Source organism: Mugil cephalus, chromosome 23 (assembly GCF_022458985.1).
Source record: "Mugil cephalus isolate CIBA_MC_2020 chromosome 23, CIBA_Mcephalus_1.1, whole genome shotgun sequence".
NCBI lineage: Eukaryota > Metazoa > Chordata > Actinopteri > Mugiliformes > Mugilidae > Mugil > Mugil cephalus.
The window spans coordinates 6,579,414-6,597,050 of NC_061792.1; the positions used below are offsets into that span (position 1 = coordinate 6,579,414).

General features: G+C 44.8%; 2 protein-coding genes across 2 annotated transcripts; one reads left to right on the top strand and one right to left on the bottom strand.

The window, feature by feature from the left end:
• The first annotated feature begins 129 nt into the window (after window positions 1–129).
• cdadc1 (cytidine and dCMP deaminase domain containing 1) lies at window positions 130–6,662 on the top strand. Its single transcript, XM_047577184.1, has 12 exons — window positions 130–205; window positions 631–799; window positions 1,598–1,698; window positions 1,776–1,953; window positions 2,956–3,244; window positions 3,318–3,524; window positions 3,601–3,698; window positions 3,886–3,935; window positions 4,431–4,600; window positions 4,684–4,873; window positions 4,977–5,025; window positions 5,106–6,662. Exons 2-12 carry the CDS (start codon window positions 700–702, stop codon window positions 5,204–5,206), a joined length of 1,533 nt encoding a protein of 510 aa, XP_047433140.1. The 5' UTR covers window positions 130–205; window positions 631–699; the 3' UTR covers window positions 5,207–6,662.
• cab39l (calcium binding protein 39-like) lies at window positions 6,544–17,119 on the bottom strand. The gene is made up of 9 exons (XM_047577185.1): window positions 16,806–17,119; window positions 10,493–10,612; window positions 10,132–10,296; window positions 9,935–10,053; window positions 9,673–9,841; window positions 9,184–9,243; window positions 8,916–8,981; window positions 8,683–8,826; window positions 6,544–8,604 (listed from the first exon to the last, which is right to left on the bottom strand). The coding sequence occupies exons 2-9, from the start codon at window positions 10,592–10,594 to the stop codon at window positions 8,425–8,427; spliced, it is 1,005 nt and encodes a 334-aa protein (XP_047433141.1). The 5' UTR covers window positions 10,595–10,612; window positions 16,806–17,119; the 3' UTR covers window positions 6,544–8,424.
• Between the last annotated feature and the right edge of the window lie 518 nt (window positions 17,120–17,637).

Here is a 17,637-nt window from a genome sequence, read left to right on the forward strand (position 1 = left end):
AAAACGGTATCATATCGCGTATCCCATTTAAAGGAATCTGTGTTTTAAATAGCAGGCGAGCACCGACAAATGGATATTGCCCGCGTGCCCGCTGGCCCCGCCCACTTGATGACATCACAAGTATTTGCGGAAATAATCCGGAACCGTCAAGAGTCCGCACGTCAGGTCGTTTCATTATGTAAGGACGTATGTTCTCTACAATAAGGTTGGTAATTCTTCAGTGTCGCCTAAATGTGTTATATTAAATGTGTGCATATCTGCATATTTAACTCTACAGCGCTATTGTTTTGAGTTTGTATTTCGTTAGATGTTTATGTGTGTTATTCGCTAGCTTAAAAGAGCTAGCTCAACGGCTAAGTTATAACGTTATAGAAACGTTGGAATTTCTAAACGTACGTAGATTTTAGACGTAATGTATAATGAATAATACAGTTAACTGTTTTCTAGCTATTTAATCAATCTTATGTATCATTCTACATGACTATTAATACAGCTTTATCCATTTTTTTGCCACATTTATTAGAATGTGTCGTCTTTTGCGGCTTTTATTTTGAAACCGTGACCAGGAAGTGGTTTAGATATTTGACCCTGTTGCACTAAACGAAATTTCTTCTCGTTGAACGCCTCTAGCCTTGACACTTGGGCTTGTCTTGTTGGAGGCCCGGTTCCGCACACTTTGAGCCTCAGCTGGCGGACTGAATGGAAGGGAGCGAGGCGCGGAACCGAGCCGAACCGGGCCAGTCCGGGACGCGTCCAGAGACGAGAGACGGCAGCTGCCAGACTGACTGCAAAATACAAGGTGAGCCAGACAGAGGAAGAGTTCACGCAGTGGTGTTGTAGCTGCTGTCAAGCCATAAAAGCAGCTGATTAGAGATGCGTGCGAGTCCAATAACGTTTGTTGACGCCGTTGACACGGTTTGTTGACACTTTTCCGTTGCGTTGGCAATATTCAGAGGGAGAAAAGGTGTCGCAGATGGACATTATTAGGGTTCATGTCAAACGCTGTCATACATTGAGCACATAAGAGCAATGTATAAAGAATACAGGGTCATCTACGTGTGCTGGTGACGCAGTAGTGAAAGTGTACCGATCAGCCACAACATTAAAACCACTGACAGGAGGCCGGGACCCGGTATGCCTTCACGTGGATCTTGAGACGCTCCACCCACCGACCACCCCATCGCAATGTCGCCCCTTGATGACATCAGCCTGCGTCACACACAGAGAAACGTTCAAAAAAAACGTTCAGCTACAACCACAACAAAAACAAAACAAACAAAAAAAAAAACATGAAAAACAGCAGAAGGTGTTGACCTGGTCTTGATCCCTAACTGATCAAGTATCTGTGGGATGATCCCCTCACCCCATAGCACCCGAAGGCCCCATGGAGTGGCCCCAGAGAAGTTGTGAAAAGGAAACATTTTCCTTTTACTTTTAGTGGACATTTAAAAGGGGAAACCACAGACCTGACTGCATTTTTTTGTGGGAAGCTAACGTCTTTTGAAGCGGGGCTGGCAGCTAAAATGGAATGGTAATAGCCTTTCTTTGGTAATAGTCACATTTCTTTCACACCTTTCGCTTTTTGTTTTGACTCCAGGTTATGGCCCCAGGTTATCAAAGGTGAACCTGTTTACCTTGTTGAGTTTATGGATGGAGTTATTTCCCCAAGAGACGCCCGATGAGAACGCCAACGACCAGGTCAGTGGCGGGACACACGGGGAACGAGGTCGCGGGGCGAGTTTCCGCGGCTAACGTCGAGCTGGGCTCTGTTTCAGATCCGCGGGGTGGGCCTGGTGGTGGCGCGGGACAGCAAGGTGGTGGGGCTCCACTGCTCGGGGGCCGAGCTCCACGCGGGGCAGGCGGCCATCATCCAGCACGGCTCCCGCCTCGCCGGCTGCGAGGTGTACTTCTCCAGGAGGCCCTGCGCCACGTGCCTGAAGATGATCATCAACGGTGAGGCCTTCGAGGATCTTTGACCTTTCAAGTCACTCTTGGCACCGGTTCAACTCCACTCGACAAATTGTTTCCCTGTTGTACAGTTAGACGCGCAAAGCTTGAACCAATGCCATAAATTGTTTGAGCCAAGCTTGTATTACTAATCCAGTTGTGCTGTGGTTCGACTGGTTTAGTCGGTTCATCTCCAAGTTCGTCATACAAGCAAATATAAATCATCAAGAAACAAAACAAAAGGAGCATAAATGATAAACTACCATGACCACACACTGTATTAGGCCCCGAAGGATGAATTTTGTGCTTTTCAGTTATCATCATATATTTATTTCCAGTTTGTTAATTAAATCATCCCTATTTCTGCAGCGGTCACATAATATCCAGGTAATTATTATCGTCACAGTTTGGAGCCTGTAACACCTCGACTGTTGACCCCCATGAAGCGTTCTGTCTGATGAGGTGTCACACGATCCGTCACACATGTGACAGATAAGCCGCTACTGGAAGATTGTTCCCAGTAATTCCACTCACAGAGCAGTTTCGGAGGAAGCGGTTTCTGGACTGAAGCCAGTTCTAGTTCTGGGATCTGCGATGCTAAGCAAAAGCTCTCACGCTGCAATCGAGAACGGGTTTGAATCCGTGAAGAGCTGAAGCTACCCGACAATGGCCGCCTTGTTATCGCCTCGCGCTCATTCATTCATTCATTTATTTATTCCGCCTCGATACACGTACTTTTACATACATTTAGCTGTAATGCTCAGTATCTGAGATAAGCAGCCACTTTGTATGATCAGGAAACAACACTCCCTGCTTCCTTGTCCTCACTCTAACGCTACATAAGCATTTGTTGCCATGCTGCGGCGACGTCGTTTCATGCTGCCTTTTATTAGGCGTCATAGCAAGTCAGCAATTAGTCGAACTTTGGAATTGTGTTTTCGACCTCTCTCCTTCCAACTCGACAAAGTTATGATGTTTTTTTTGTTTCTTTTCGTCCCTCTTCTCCAGCCGGAGTCAGCCGGATCTCCTTCTGGCCCGGGGACCCCGAGATCAGCATGCTCCAGGCCACCTCCGGCGGCAACCGCTCCGCCTCCCGCTCCATCACGGAGGAGGCGGCGCTGGACGCCGTGGCCGTCGAGAAGCTCAAGTCCAACAGCCGCCCCCACGTCTGCGTGCCGCTGCGCCCGCTGGGGCCGGGCCTGCTGCAGTTCGTGGACGAGACGTCCAGGAAGTGCGACTTCGTGCAGCGGATGACCGACGACGACCCGGGGCTGAACGTAGACGAGCTCTACAACAGGTCGGCCGCGAATGCGAACCCGCGTCGTTTTGTGCTTTGCAAAAATGAGACTAACGATGTTCATGTTTACCAGAGAGCGCCTGAGACACTTGAAGGATTTCTCCACGCGCTTCCTGGTCGGCACGCCTCAGCAGCACCAGAAGATTCTGAGCCAGATGGGATTGGAGAACTTCTGCATGGAGCCCTACTTCTCCAGCCTGAGGCACAACATGAGGGAGCTGGTGGAGCTCTTAGCGGCGGTGGCTGCCGGGGTGCCACGGCAACGCTACGGCTTCTACAGGTCGGGAAAAACAGCCCCGTCGACTTTTAACCGCCTCGAGTGATTTGTTTCTGATCGTGTTGTTTCTGCGACGCAGGGAAGAGCTGCCGACCTCGAGCCCTCCGTGTTACCAAGTGTCCCAAGAACAAGCCCGTCACTGCATCATCCAGGCCAGGCTGCTGGCCTGCAGGACAGGTCTGTCTGTTTTTTTATTTTATTGGCATTCACAGAACTTGAGGAGGATGTGGCATATGACACCACATCCTGGTTCATCGATTAGCAAAATCCCCTTTAGATTTTTGTGAGTGAGTAGGCAGCTAGTGACGTTCCTGCCGGAGGTAGCAATTTGTCTTCACGTGCAAATGTGTCGTTATGGTTCCAGAGGACCCTAAGGTTGGCGTGGGTGTTGTCATCTGGGCCAAAGGATCATCGGTGAGCTCACTTTTTACCCCTTTTTTCTTTTTGCTTTTATTAATTTGTTCAAAATGTTCCTACTCCTACTGGTTCAGGTGGGAGGCGATGCTTTGTGTGACCCCTAGGGGTCTGTGGAGGTACTGCAGGGGAGGGGCCGCCAAAACTTTGGTTGATTAGCCATTTTTTATGTATTGTTTTTTTAGTTTTCCCCCACAAATTTAAATATTGTTATTATTTGGATAGCGTAATACTGAATGATGATAATAATGTATACTTAAAAATAGCACTAGTTTGGGGGTCGTTGGTCTGAAAAACGTCAAATAAAGTCACTTTCTTGGCGAGTTTTAACACCAGAGAATATCTTTCCTGGTTCCTTCGCAGCAGTGGGTGGATAAATGAGTCATTATTCACTTTTTAGACTATGAAAAATTAATCTTTTTTTATTTTTTGCAGGTGTAGCACCAATTTAAGTACATAACTGTGACGCATGTTGAACTTGCTCTCTTCTCACAGGTCGGCTGCAACGGAACCGGTTGTCTGTACCTGGTGGGTTGCGGGTACAACGCCTACCCAGCCGGCTCCCAGTACGCCGAGTACCCCCAGATGGACAACAAGCAGGAGGACCGGCAGAGACGCAAATACAGATACATCATCCACGCAGAGCAGAACGCCCTCACCTTCAGGTCGGGACGAGCCTCGGCGATTAACCGGCGATGTGGAAAATCATGAGATAAGTCGTTTATCCTCCTCTTCATAATTCTTACAGGACGCGAGACATCAGACCGGAGGAGCACACCATGCTGTTTGTAACCAAGTGTCCGTGTGACGAGTGCGTCCCCCTGATCAGAGGAGCCGGCATCACCCACATCTACACCTCCGACCAGGACAGGGGCAAGGACAAGGGAGACATTTCCTACCTGAGGTTCAGCAGCCTGAAGGACGTCAACAAGTTCATAGTGAGTACAAGTTCACCATGCGAGTTCAAAAATCTGTTGAATATTTATTTATTTACTCAGTTACTTAAGGAGGTATCTGTGCGTTGTTTTTCCATATTCACAGTGGCAAAAGAGTCCCACTCCCTCCTCGTCGCCTTCTCCTCACCTCACCAGTAAGTTGAGTCTTATCAGCCCGCACACGACTCCCGGTCCGATTTGGACTCTGTTTAAACAGCTGTGTGGTCTGTTCCAGATGGTTACGTCAGGAAGCAGAGCAGGCCGGCCGAGCACGAGAGCCACAGCAAGAAGAAGCTGTGCACCGGCAGGTCCCACCAGACGCCTCCCGTCACCTGATCCACGCGCGGTTCGATTGATCGATTGATCGATTGATTGATTGATTGATTGATGGACGCATCCATAAACCAAAAAAAAAAAAAAAAAAAAAAAAAAACGAAACAAAACACACCAAATATCACTCACCTGCCGCAGAAATAAATTGACTTTTCGGACGAACTGAAAGCGACGCAAAGCGAGGACCTCGAAGGGGACGCCGCCCAGAAAGGATGGATGGGAGATGAAAGAGGTACGGATTAGTGTGGACACAAAGTTACTAAAGAGGAGGAAGAAAAAAATTATAGAAATAATACTAATGTAAATTGTCATTTCTAGATTTGTCATTTTACTTTTTATATCAAGGAGGCTATACAAAAAAAAACACTGCACATGTATCATAATTATAATATTAATAATGGGCGTAGCTCCAGTTATTTAGGAAGTTCCCCATCTGAAAGACTTAACAAACTCTTACATTGATTCTTTTAAGTGTTTGACTGGGAGATGCAGCTGCGGAAAGAAGGAATTCATTGCACAGCTTTACTTTGTTTTTACTTTGAAAGAGGACATAAACTTCCAGCTTTAATTTTCGGCACAAGGACGTTTTTTTTCCTGTTAAACGACCGGCGGCGAAGCCAATTTCTGTGGTGCAACGTGACGGAGCTGGGTTCAGCCCGTCGGTTTATTTCCCATGTCGCTGAGCCCCGTCTCATGATGCTGCTAATGGACTGTGCCCTTTGCAACCACCAGTGTCGCTCACGGTCAGACTAAAGCTATCTTAAACAGCATGTTACGTTTAAGGAGTTTGGCTCAAAACAGCTGAAATGCATGTCGCAATTAAATCCAATGAGTAGCTAGTTAGGTTAGGGAGGATTTTCAGAGCAAGAAGTGAAACAATACACTTACTGCAACATCAGATGCCCACTCATGTCTGTGTCCTTGGCTGTGAGGAGTAAAAGCAACAACAGAATCCTGCAATTACCACTCACCGCCACACGGGGCGCTGTCGCCCCACGTGTTAACACAATCCCGCGTCGGGACAAAAGGAGCAGACGCACACAGCATGCATTCCCATCCTTTTATTTGTTGTGAATGTGGTACAATAGCATCGGTGTGGAAAATAAGGTGGCTTCTTTCAGAGAGGACGCCGGGAGGTTAACGCTGAGTCTCGCTAGGCCGGAGTCGCTCATTGTTTTAGTTGTAACACAGGTATGAAGGAAGTAGTATTTGGCTCAAGTCTGACGTGAAGCTGGTTACGTTTGCATCTTATCTTACGTTGTGTCATAATACTGTCACAGCTTGAAGCGTCCAAAAAGTAGCTGGTATTAGTTCTCACCCCAAAGACAAAGCATGTGGCATTTGTTTTTTTTGTGCCATTTTACAAGTTTACACCTCAGCCCACTACTGGTTTTATTTCCTGTTTGAATTTTATTTATCATGTGACATTTGAAGAGTGATTAAACAAGAACCCAAATCACGACGTCGTCGAACTTTTATTTCTGTGGAAGCTCAAAGATTTGCGGATGAATTGGGAAGTGAATCCAGATTTTTAAAACTTTAGTTTAGAAAACGGAGACGCTTGGTTAGCAGGTTATGAGGAAAAAAAGAGAGAAAAGAAAAAGCCAACATTGCTTTACTTCGTCACCTTCACTGGTTTTGCACATTTTTACGGTCCTTTAACTGCACGTGGATTATTTCACAGTTGCATTTTTTTTTTTTTTTTCCGCTCAGTTTCCAAAACAGTTTGCGATTGACATGTTGAATCAGCTCTACTTTGGCAACAGATTCGCTGCAGGAAAAAAAAAAAATTAAAATGACAGCGTAACTCAAGTATAGTGAGTTAAGAGGTTCACTGCTTAATCACAACAAATATGTTCCATCCAGAGCATATTTTCATCGACAGGATAATTAAGCTCCCCTAAAAAGATTGTGTAAATATATATGTGTAGATATATATATAAAAAAAAGAGTGAAAGGAAGGGAAAAACACACCAAAACAAAAAAGGCACCTCAGAATCTTTTCCTCCCTGACACCGACATCAGATCCGAATCAGAACGCGCTACAGCACAGAAGGAAAAAGGAGTGAAACGAAACCACCCTGTTCATGTTCAAATGTCCTCTCACACAATGGCACTCACTTCAGAAACTGTACACGACAAGAAATGAAACTATATATATATATATATATATAAAAAAAACAAAAAAAAACACCATCAAGCAGTGTGAAATCAGTGATCGGCTTTAGAAAGAAAAAAAAAATCAATCATATTTTTCTTTTATCATACAGAAAGTGCTATTAGCCACCAGCGAAGAGAACCAGTGATCAAAAATGATGTACCGATAGTGGCCCGGTGTCACGAGTTTTAAAAAGGTCCTTCATTTCCGAAGAGTATGCTTAGTATTTTTGTCGCCGTTAGCGTCGCCAATTGAGATCAGGGAAGACTTGTTTTGGCTCGACGTGAAGGAATTTCAGATAAAGACAGAAAACGACGGAAGCCCATTGACGCCACCGTAGTAAAATATATATCTATTTGCAAATTCGTTCTGGAAAGTTCCTCATAATTGTGAGAGAACACGTTCCACTGGTTTCAAATACCAGGGGGTTATTGTGAGAACATCTTTAATTAGCGTGACATACCAAGTCATGATTTGAAGAAGGCTTTTCATTATAATGAGATACCGAGCTCTTATTTTGAAATATTCTACAAGTTTCTATCGTGTTGGTGAAAATGGGCTTCCAAAAAGATTCATTTCCTGTTGCTGTTCAACTGACAGAACAAAAACTGAGCAGAAATTCTTCATTATCTGTCTTCAGGCTACTTCATTTAAACATTTACTCCTCCTCTCCTCGCAAATGCTGACAAAAAAAGAACAAAAAAAACAAAAAACAAAAAAACCTTCAGCCACTGGACCGTCCTGGCCGAAGCCTTTTAACCGCCGGTTCTCCCAACGAAGCGAATCAGCTGCCTCCAACACCGTGAGTTGTGGCACTACATGCTACAGATGAAAAAAACATTTCATGGGAAAAAAAATAAATTTACAAAACAAAGTGATCAGTGATTAAGAACTACTCTTGCACACGTTTGTAATGAACCAACAAAGAGGAAAAAAGACAAATAACGTCTTGAGGATCTTTTTTTTTTTTTTTTTAAATAGAATAACCATTATTGTTAATGTGTTTTTTTTTTTCTATGTCTTCCTATTGGTAAAAAGTTGGGGTGGAGGGAGGGGTGTTTCTCTAAGAGGCCGGTTTCTTCAGATCCCTGATCTGTTTGATTAGGTAGGTCTTCTCGTCGTTGAACTGCTCGTCGTCCGTGCGATCCTTCTGGAAGTTGCTCAGGAAGTCGATTAGTTTGGTCTGGTTCTTGAGCAGGATGTCGACGATGGGCTGCGTCTTGTTGGGGTTCGCCACGAACACCTGGAGGGAAACGAGGATTCGGTGACGTTTCGGTGACGTTTCGAGAGGTGCGAACAGTGGTGCTAACAGTGCGTTTACCTTGAAGACGTGGAACGCCTCAAACTGGATGTTGGGGCTCTTGTCTCTCAGCAGGTTCATCATCAGCTTGAGATTCTCCGGTTTGCTGATGTAGCGCGTCATCACCGTGAAGTTGTGCCTGTCCAATAAAAGCTCGCCCAGGAGCTGCAGGAGAGAACATTCAGACCGATGACGAATTTTTTTTTTTTAGGACCGGTGTGAATTGATATGCCGTGCATGAGTCAGAGCCAAACCTTTAGGGACTGCCGCTTGGTGACGTAGTTCTCAGAGTGGAGAAGCTTCTCATAGTCTGCAAACACCTGCAGGGAAGAAAGAAAGACGTTTTAAATCGGAGAAAATCCAAAATTACTTTCAAAAAAGTAAGGTCGAGCAAATTTCTTTGTAACTTCCTAGCTAGGGCTGAGGTAAATAAAACACAATCTCTAAAAGATTTAGCACCAACAGTAACGCGCTGTAGGTTCTCCTGGGTCTAATCGCTACCAAAGTGTTGTGATCACTCACAGCGTCGTAGTTCTGCTCCAGGTATTCGGCCACCAGCACTTTGTGTCTTGTCAGGAGATCCTGTAAAACACATCACTCGGTTGATGTGACCAACAATAGGACAATCACACAGCAGGTTAAATTAAATGTTTAAATGTTTGAGCGCCTGGCAGGCACGGTGTGACCTGAGGTCCACACTAGGTAGAAGGAACCCAACGTTGTAGATTTGTTTTATTGTATTATTTTATAATGGAACCAAGTACGGACGCGATTAAAGAACAATCCCGACCAAAAAAAGAGGAGTAAAAACACGTCAACTTGGCTTGATTGAATTTTCTTTAAACGCTCTGAACAATAGAGAAGCCACTTGTGGTGAGTGTCTTTGAAAGAGTTCAAACGAGTCCAGCTGCCTTTGTTTTAGACGAGGGGTCTTCAAAATACATGAAACACATCCCATCAACCAAAGATCGAAGACCTGTGTAGAGCCGGACGCAGGGACGCCCGAGTTACCTTGAAGGTGGCGAAGGCGTCGGAGGCGATGTCGAAGGTGGACATCTCCACGTAGTTGAAGAAGCTGTGGAAGTGGTCCGAGTGGAGGACGATCTTGGCGAGCGGCTCGTGGCGGATGCACTCCCTCAGCATGATCCCGCAGTTCAGGGCCACCTGGGGCGTCTCGTACCTTCGAACGCACAGAGGGGAGAGAGGTGGTTGTTGCGCCGCCTCCTTGGGTTAGCCGCTAAGGCGGCGTGCGGTGCCGTGCGGCGAGCCTCACCCTTTCAGCAGGATGAAGAGGACCTCTTGGTGGGAGCAGAAGTACTCGACGGTGGGGCTCCTCGTCCCGATCTGCCTCCTCAGGATGTTGTTGAAGATCTGACACACGTCCTTCTTCCCCTGGTAACACACACACAAACGTCTCAGTGTCTATTTCTGGTAAAGCTACAATAGAAAGTGTGGTTTTTCCTTCCTCACCTCAAAGTCTATGACCTGCAGGTTGTCTACCAGCGATATCAGGAGGCCGCTGTTGTACAGCTCCTGGGCCAGCTGGGCCACGGTCTCCGTGTGCGGCTCCTTATCGTTGCTCCCGTACAGGATCTCCTTCATGGACACCAAGCACTTTGACACCTCCTCAGACGCCTGTAGAGCAGAGAGGAGGAACAGGAATTGGCGTTTAGAGGACACAATGCAGAGGAATAAACTGTACGCCTGAGACGGAGCAAACCGTCTTGACAGTGAAGTGTCAGGAGGTGACAGGTCCAGGCTGTTCTGAGCTCTGATTTCACGGAGAGCTGTCACCCACGGGCCCCTGAGCACCCACAGGCCTCCCCCTCACCTTATCTGTCTTCTTATCCTGTTTAACCAAGATGGCCAGGTTTTCCTTCAGGGTCCTCACGATGTCCGTGGGACTCTTGTGTGATTTTCCGAACAGCGGCATGATGGACGTCTTGGGGACCTTAGGAAACGCAAAAACAAAGAAGCAGTGAGGGTGGACGCAAAACTAAAATCTGTTCAGTATCGGCGTTATTAAACGTGAATCGTCTCTAGGCAAAAAAAACGCTGCTCCAGCGACGGCTGACCCCGTGCCAGGAGATCAGCTCGGCCGTCGGCATGCGACGCTGCTCTTTCTCCATCCGCCTGTCACGACAAAGGCCGCCGGCGGAGATGTAAGTATGCGCGTGTTTGTTTCGGGATTCCTCTTCCGCCTTGGAGACGCATTCCAGTGTCATCTCTAGTTTATACGGATGACACCTGCGGCCGCGTTTCGTGTCTTATGCTCACAGATCTGGACGGCCAGAGGTGAAGCAAAGCACCTCCGTAGGGAGGTGAGTATTAAGCGACATTTTATTCGATATTTGCTAAAATACAACATAAAATAATGTACTTCTACAGGCACATTTAACGAAATCTGGATGAGCTTTGGAGCTACACAGATGGTGACTTTTTTTTTTTTTTTGGCTTGAGTGAACAATACCTGAGTAGGCCTCTGGTTTTATTTTGCCCTGGTGCTGCCAGAATGTCAAAGACTGTTTGGACATCAACAGGTGAGGCGGCGCTGGCAGACACGGGCTACTATGGTATTCTGTTGCAGCCACGCTGTGGGCATGCCGACACACACAACACACGCACACACCATCTGGCGAGTTCAGTCAACCTTTCGGTTTTAAGTTTACTCGATGGCGTTGTATGAAATCTGAAACGGCAGGGGGTGATTTGCAAGACCGGGTCCATAGTAGTAGCCATCACACTCCAGGCCAGTTCAGGAACAGCAAGAGAACTTGTGACTGCTAATCCTCATCTGGGAATGTGGAAGGGTTTTACCCTCCCCTGCTTCATTCCTCTCCATCCGCCTTTGCTACATACCTCCCTCCATCCACTTCCTTCAAGCTCATTCATCCGTTTCCACCTCTGTTGCTCCTCCTGTCTCTGCCTCAGGGGTACTGGCATCTAAATATGCCGAGCATCTTTGGCAGCTCTGGAGTAGACTTGAAAAATGCACACCCTGAAGTTTCTTATGTGATCTAACTTTCAATGGAGTCGCCCCCTGCTGGCTCTTAAAAATAATGGTTCTCAGCACTGGTCCTGGTCTACAGTCTATGACCCCCAAACTGATGGAGACATCAAGTAGGGACCTCGTACCTTTTATATGTGTTCTATATTAAACTCGTCCAATTTATAAATATACATTATTACTTAAATAAATTAAAAAAATATACACATATACATAAAAAGTGTCTAATCAACCAAATATGTCATTTAAAATCATTTAAACTACATCTGCAGTCCTCGGTTAGCCTAGTTACCAATCACAGCGAGCTCCGATCTCCCCACGCGATGCTCAAACAAAGCGGCTAACCTCAACTCCGAGCTGCACAACAGATTTATCGCATCAGTTCTGCTCCATAAGAAGCGTCCAATTATGTGAAATAAAACCCAACATCCTGACCAAATATGATCAAGTTTAGGCCTCCGTAAAGGGCGTCATAAAAGTTACCAGCTGCTGCTGATTGTGGTCACTTTTGAGGGCAAATAACGTCTTCCTGCGCAGAGCTATTAGAGAATTGCGGTGAGTGTCTTTTATGGTGAAACAAAGAAATTAGTAAAGGGGCCTAAATGCCTGTTTTAAAAACAGAAAAAAAAAAAAAAAAAAAAAAAAAAACGCCTGGATTGGAATCACAAGTTTTTCACCTGACAAACAAAGACAAAACCGAGTCTCAGACACAGCCTTCACAGTGTTGAGGCCTTTAGTTTGGAGATAGAGGTTGCATTTAACCGTATTAATTACACAAGCCTGTGCTCGGATTGAACGTTATGTTCTGCAAAAAAGCGACTTGTTTTGGTGCTTTATTCTGACGCCGAGACAAAGGCTTTGTCAGGAGGCAGCCTGCTGATTCACTTTTAACCAATGCAATCACATGGAGCGAGATGCCTCATCACATAAGAGATGGTCAAAATGTATTGTCAACAAGCTCCCGAGTGCACAAAATGTGTCTTTTGGATACCACCAAATCCTAAACTAATTGAAATAAATCTCAGTATATTCCAGATTATTTTTAATCTTACACATATTTATCTTTAAGGAGTGGTCATATTGCTCACTGACAACCTGAGGGAGTGGTTCAAATGTCCTAACGTTGTATGGGTTTTGTGTAATCTATTTGACTTTACCACTACAGTGAGTGAAGAGAACCACACTGAGGTTTATAGTTTGGAAAAATCCATCCAAGAAAAAAAAAAAAAAAAGAAAGCCATAACACAGTGCGTTTTCCTTCTGTGTTACATCACAACTTCTGTCCAGTCAATATTTGTCAAAGGATAAACAGGCAATGAGGAAGTATTTATTAAAAGAGCCGACCCGTGCTTGCACAAGACTTCCTGCCTTTTAATCTAATCAGATGCCCCGGCTACTGCGCTTGGTAGGTCCTCCACTTTCCAGTCTGGCATTGTTGCCCTGAGTAAATGTTTCAGATTATTAGGGAACACCTGAAGGGTTCGTTTTAATCGTCTAATAACAGCCGTGGAGCACAGCTTAAGCAGCCGGTTACTGTGGAGCCTTCGCATTCACTTGTAGCCTGCTTAAGACTGACTAAATGTTATGCAATGGATTTAATCTGGTACCCACTGGGTTTGAAAACACACTGCTATAAGTAGGCTCTTAACCGGAGAGGTTCCACATGGCCTTAAATATTAATGTTTCAGTTATAACCACGAGGCACTAAATGGGTTTTAAATAAACATATACGGATGCCAGAAATTACTATTTCATAAGATCACAAAGCATGATTTCAATCTTCACCATAGTGTTATTAAAGTAATTTTTATGCTTTTTAAATTTGCTATCTTAAAGGTTTTTTTATTCAAATGAATCTGTTATGTCACCACCAATCACTAAATAAGAAAACACAATTTGTCTCCTATTACTTAGTGGCTACTTTTTCATTTTCAGATCACTTTTGACTGCTGAACGACAACATGAACGCAAACGTCTGCTAATTATTCAACGGAAAAATGGCTCAATTATAAATTGTTCAATTTGCATCACATGCTCAAAGGGTTCTCAAGTATCAGATATTTCCCTTCTTCCTAATGCAATAAAACTAAAATTGAACGGAGATGCTGGTCATCTTGTGACATATCAAAGTATTTTAACGAACTCAACGACGTCGGGACAAAGAGGAACTTGGCCGGACGCCTTCTTTGTGCCGCATCGCTGCTGTCAAAATTGTCTCGACGTGTAGATATGGCGCCGAACGATTCCAGCGGTAAGCAGATTTTTTTTTATTATTAAGTGTGACCTATGCTGCAAAATATGGAATCAATGGAAGAGCATTATAAACTCAGTTGTACTGTAGCTTATATCGTTAATTTACCCTCAACTTTATTAATACTTTGTTTAGGGCTGGGCGGTGTACCGGTTTATACTGAATACCGGTATTTATTTTCTTCTCTCGTTATGATATGAATTTTTAACCCTTTAAAGCCTGAACCGGCAAAAGCATGTTGTATTTGAATTACCGTAACTCACTATGGTCTGCGCTGTGGACAATAATCAAAGTGTGGCTGAACGCTGGGAAGTTGTTCTAACTAACTTTGTTTTTACCAACAGATTCCTTCAAACAATTCTCTCTTCTTGGGACTCCCCGGTCGCCAACCTGCCGACACCAGCGGTGCGTCACCATTACCGTAATGGCAGCTCTTTTTTTCTTCCCCAGAAAGCTCAATGTTGCTCATCGGTGAATTACGGTAATTCAAATACTGCAAGCTTTTTTCCCCCTTCCCCGTGTCTTAAAGGGTTAATATATCGGCATGTCGGTATATTTGATAATACAGCGTTCGGAACGTTGCGGCGCGAAACGCTGATTCCGAACGGACCATTTTCAATGTAGTGCTTCTAATTGGCCTGGTGCGACGGCGTCACTGCAAGGTGTGAAGAATGAAGCGGCAGAACAACAATTTTTATGAATGAGGAAAAAGGTTGTGCACGGACTACAATTATTGCGGTTACTATTGCTACCCAAGGCCCGCCCTCATTAAACAGCAACGCTGCCCTTTGCAACGTCAGATTACGTACACTGTGACAAACTGCATGACAGCAGGTGGCTTTGATGACTAATGATGTCATTCCAGTGCAGCAAGATAGCGATCCAAGGCCAGAGAGGCCATAGTTGGAGCGGTCACGCCTACATACCAGTCAGATACCAGTAACACATACGATTTTAAACTTCTGCAAACTGCTGCTGGTGCGCGTGGAAACGACCTGAATGGCCTCACAAAGAATCTGTTGAACTCTCAAAGTTCAGCTCAGCAGGGTTTATTGTGCCACACACACTCACCCGGCCACCTTACTAGTCCTGGGTTTGGCCTTGTTTATCTTTTTGAACTGTGCTGGTAACATTCCTCAGAGACTTTTAGTCCATTCTGGCACGATGGCGTCAAACAGATTTCTGAAGTTGTGAATCTCCCATTATAACGACCACGCTGCGTTTAAGGCCCATTACATCACAGCTCTTCCTCATTCTGTTGCTTGTAAACCTCAGCCGATCCCGTCGACTGTAACTACATGCCAACGTGGGTTCGCGCAAGATTGTCTGATTAGATACAGATATCCAAGCGATGACTGTACATCACACCCCGACTCCCCTCCGCTGGCGTCCGCCGTCCTCTCCGAGGCGACCTGAAAGGAGCCACTCTCGAGACTTAACGACGACTTAAAAGCTCCCCTTTACTTGAACTTTGAAAAGAAACAAAACCCAGCGTCGCCACCCTGATGCCTGCCTGTGTTGGATTCACTTCACTGAAGCGCACATGCACTTCTGTAACCGTAAACACTCAGTTGTGCCTGTGCTTCTAGTCGTTTCAGAGAAGCATGTCCATCTGCTTTGATAAACATAATCCTGGCCGTAGAAAAAAACAAAAAGAACATCAGTCTGTTGAGTTTCCAGAGCGGCTGAGACAGATTCTTCCAGATCACATCATAGTTGTTGGGAGCCATTTGTATAAATTATTAATTTATCCATCTACTAACACACATGTTTGCTTGTATGATTCTATATGATTAGATTGTATATCTACACATCAAGGCGAATGGAGACAACACAGGATGCAATGAAGTTTCCCTTTCAAAATGAAAGCGGAACATTGGTTGTGGTCAACAGGATTCACCCACAATGTGGTTTTTGGTCAGAAATAAAGTTTTAGTAAACAAACCTGCAAATAGATTGGCCAGCGAGTTAATGTTTACCCCCTAGAATTCATTCTTAATATTAGGAATCCAATACAACATAAAAGTGTAAAATCAGAAGTTGACAAGAATGGCTCGTGCGATTTCTATTTCATATATTCCAGTCTGAATATTTTACCGGAGTGAGATTTTTTTTTTATTACTTTTAACAAATGCGTTGTTTTTATAAAAGCAGGACTGTACCTGAATATTTGCATAAACGACTTTAAAAACGAATTTAAAAAATTACACATCCTAATATTTTCATATAAGGACTTAAGACAATAAAATATGTTTAAATGTAAACAGACAAAGCTCCTCCTAGTCGAGCTTTATTCATATGTATTTTTTTTTTCATTTATTTATTTAATTTATTTATCGCAGCCATAAACCAATTCCTAGAGGGATTTTCCGACGCTTTTGTTTTGAACTGTCTTGCCGGAAGCTGAGGTGTTTTCATGAAATACAAGCCTGACGCTGGTCGACCAAAGTAACATAGGAGGGAGGAAGAAAAAAAAAAAAAAAAACACCAACAAATAACACAGTCTGTGAATGCGTCGCTGGAGAATAAAAGCCCCCACGAAGCTCGGCGTCCAGAGGAATAAGACTTGGTAACGCAGAGGCGCTGAACAGCCCCGTAAGGCCGCATTAACAGTCCCAGACAATGTGATTAAACAAGGCTACACCCCTCTCAGCCTGCGGCCAAACTCCCTTTTTTGTTTGACAGATTTCCAAAGCTAATCACAGTCGTCTGCACCATTTCGGGAACAACTGCTGGAAAGGACAATGGGGGGGGTATCTCGCGTGGCAAGAGGGGAGACAAAAAAAAACCGCGAGTGAAGTTACAAAGACTGTCAAGGGCAGTAACATGTAACCATTAGGGTTGACTGGGACCTCTTCGACAGCAGAGGCTAGAAATGATACTTACAGCGGGGAGATGTTTGGTCGGGTATCTCTAAAAAACGTCTTCGCCGCTTCTGTCCCGGTTCACAGCGCAGCCGAGCCTCCGAGATGGGCGTCTGCGGTCACGCCAGGGCTGTTTGCAGGCAGCAAAGTCGGCTAAAAATGCGTGCGATACAATTTAAAATGTGTGGAATCTGCTAAGAAGCCAGTGCTGAATTCCATCTGGTCGCTTTCCAGTCTTCTGTCAAGTCAGCGCGAACGAAAATGCGACACTTCCGGTGTCAGCTTTCACAATAAGAGCTCATCCTTTTAAGACGCGAAGAAGAATAATAAGAAGCGAGGGTGTAGTTCAAATTTAAACCGGTATTAGTATTAAATAAAAATCGGCTCTTGTTATAGTTTAAACTTAGAATTCTTACATTATTACACTCCCGTGCTTTCAAATGTTTGTTTTTTGTATTCTAAGAGAAAATGTCGTCACTTCCGGGTGAAAGTACGTCCTGCCAACTTGACACATCTGTATCTTTCCAGCCGCGGCGCAGTCTCGTTCACATCCTCTCACGCCAAGTCGTCTTGGTGGCCTTGCCTCGAGCGTTACTCCATTACACGGATTCAAATAATCACAGGAGCAACGCGAGACAACGTGGTTACGCTTAAAACAACAATTCTGTGTATTTTTTTTTACATTCGTTGCCACTATACGCAAAAAAAGATAAACAAGGAACGAGCTAGAGGTCGGACAGAGAACGTAATGGAACGCGCCCCAGACCAAATCATGACAGTCTAAACAGGAAAAAGCTCATTGGAGGTTAGATAGCACGTGGTTCAAATTACACTTCCCGATAAAAATAAATAAT

Coding starts and splice junctions, on each gene's coding strand:
- cdadc1 (XM_047577184.1), top strand. CDS start 700: ATGGAAGGGAGCGAGGCGCGGAACCGAGCCGAACCGGGCCAGTCCGGG. Junction 4,874..4,976: donor AGGACGTCAACAAGTTCATA/GTGAGTACAAGT, acceptor CCATATTCACAG/TGGCAAAAGAGTCCCACTCC. Junction 5,026..5,105: donor GCCTTCTCCTCACCTCACCA/GTAAGTTGAGTC, acceptor GGTCTGTTCCAG/ATGGTTACGTCAGGAAGCAG.
- cab39l (XM_047577185.1), bottom strand. CDS start 10,594: ATGCCGCTGTTCGGAAAATCACACAAGAGTCCCACGGACATCGTGAGG. Junction 10,297..10,492: donor AGGATAAGAAGACAGATAAG/GTGAGGGGGAGG, acceptor TCTGCTCTACAG/GCGTCTGAGGAGGTGTCAAA. Junction 8,827..8,915: donor CCAAGCGGCAGTCCCTAAAG/GTTTGGCTCTGA, acceptor TCTCTCCTGCAG/CTCCTGGGCGAGCTTTTATT.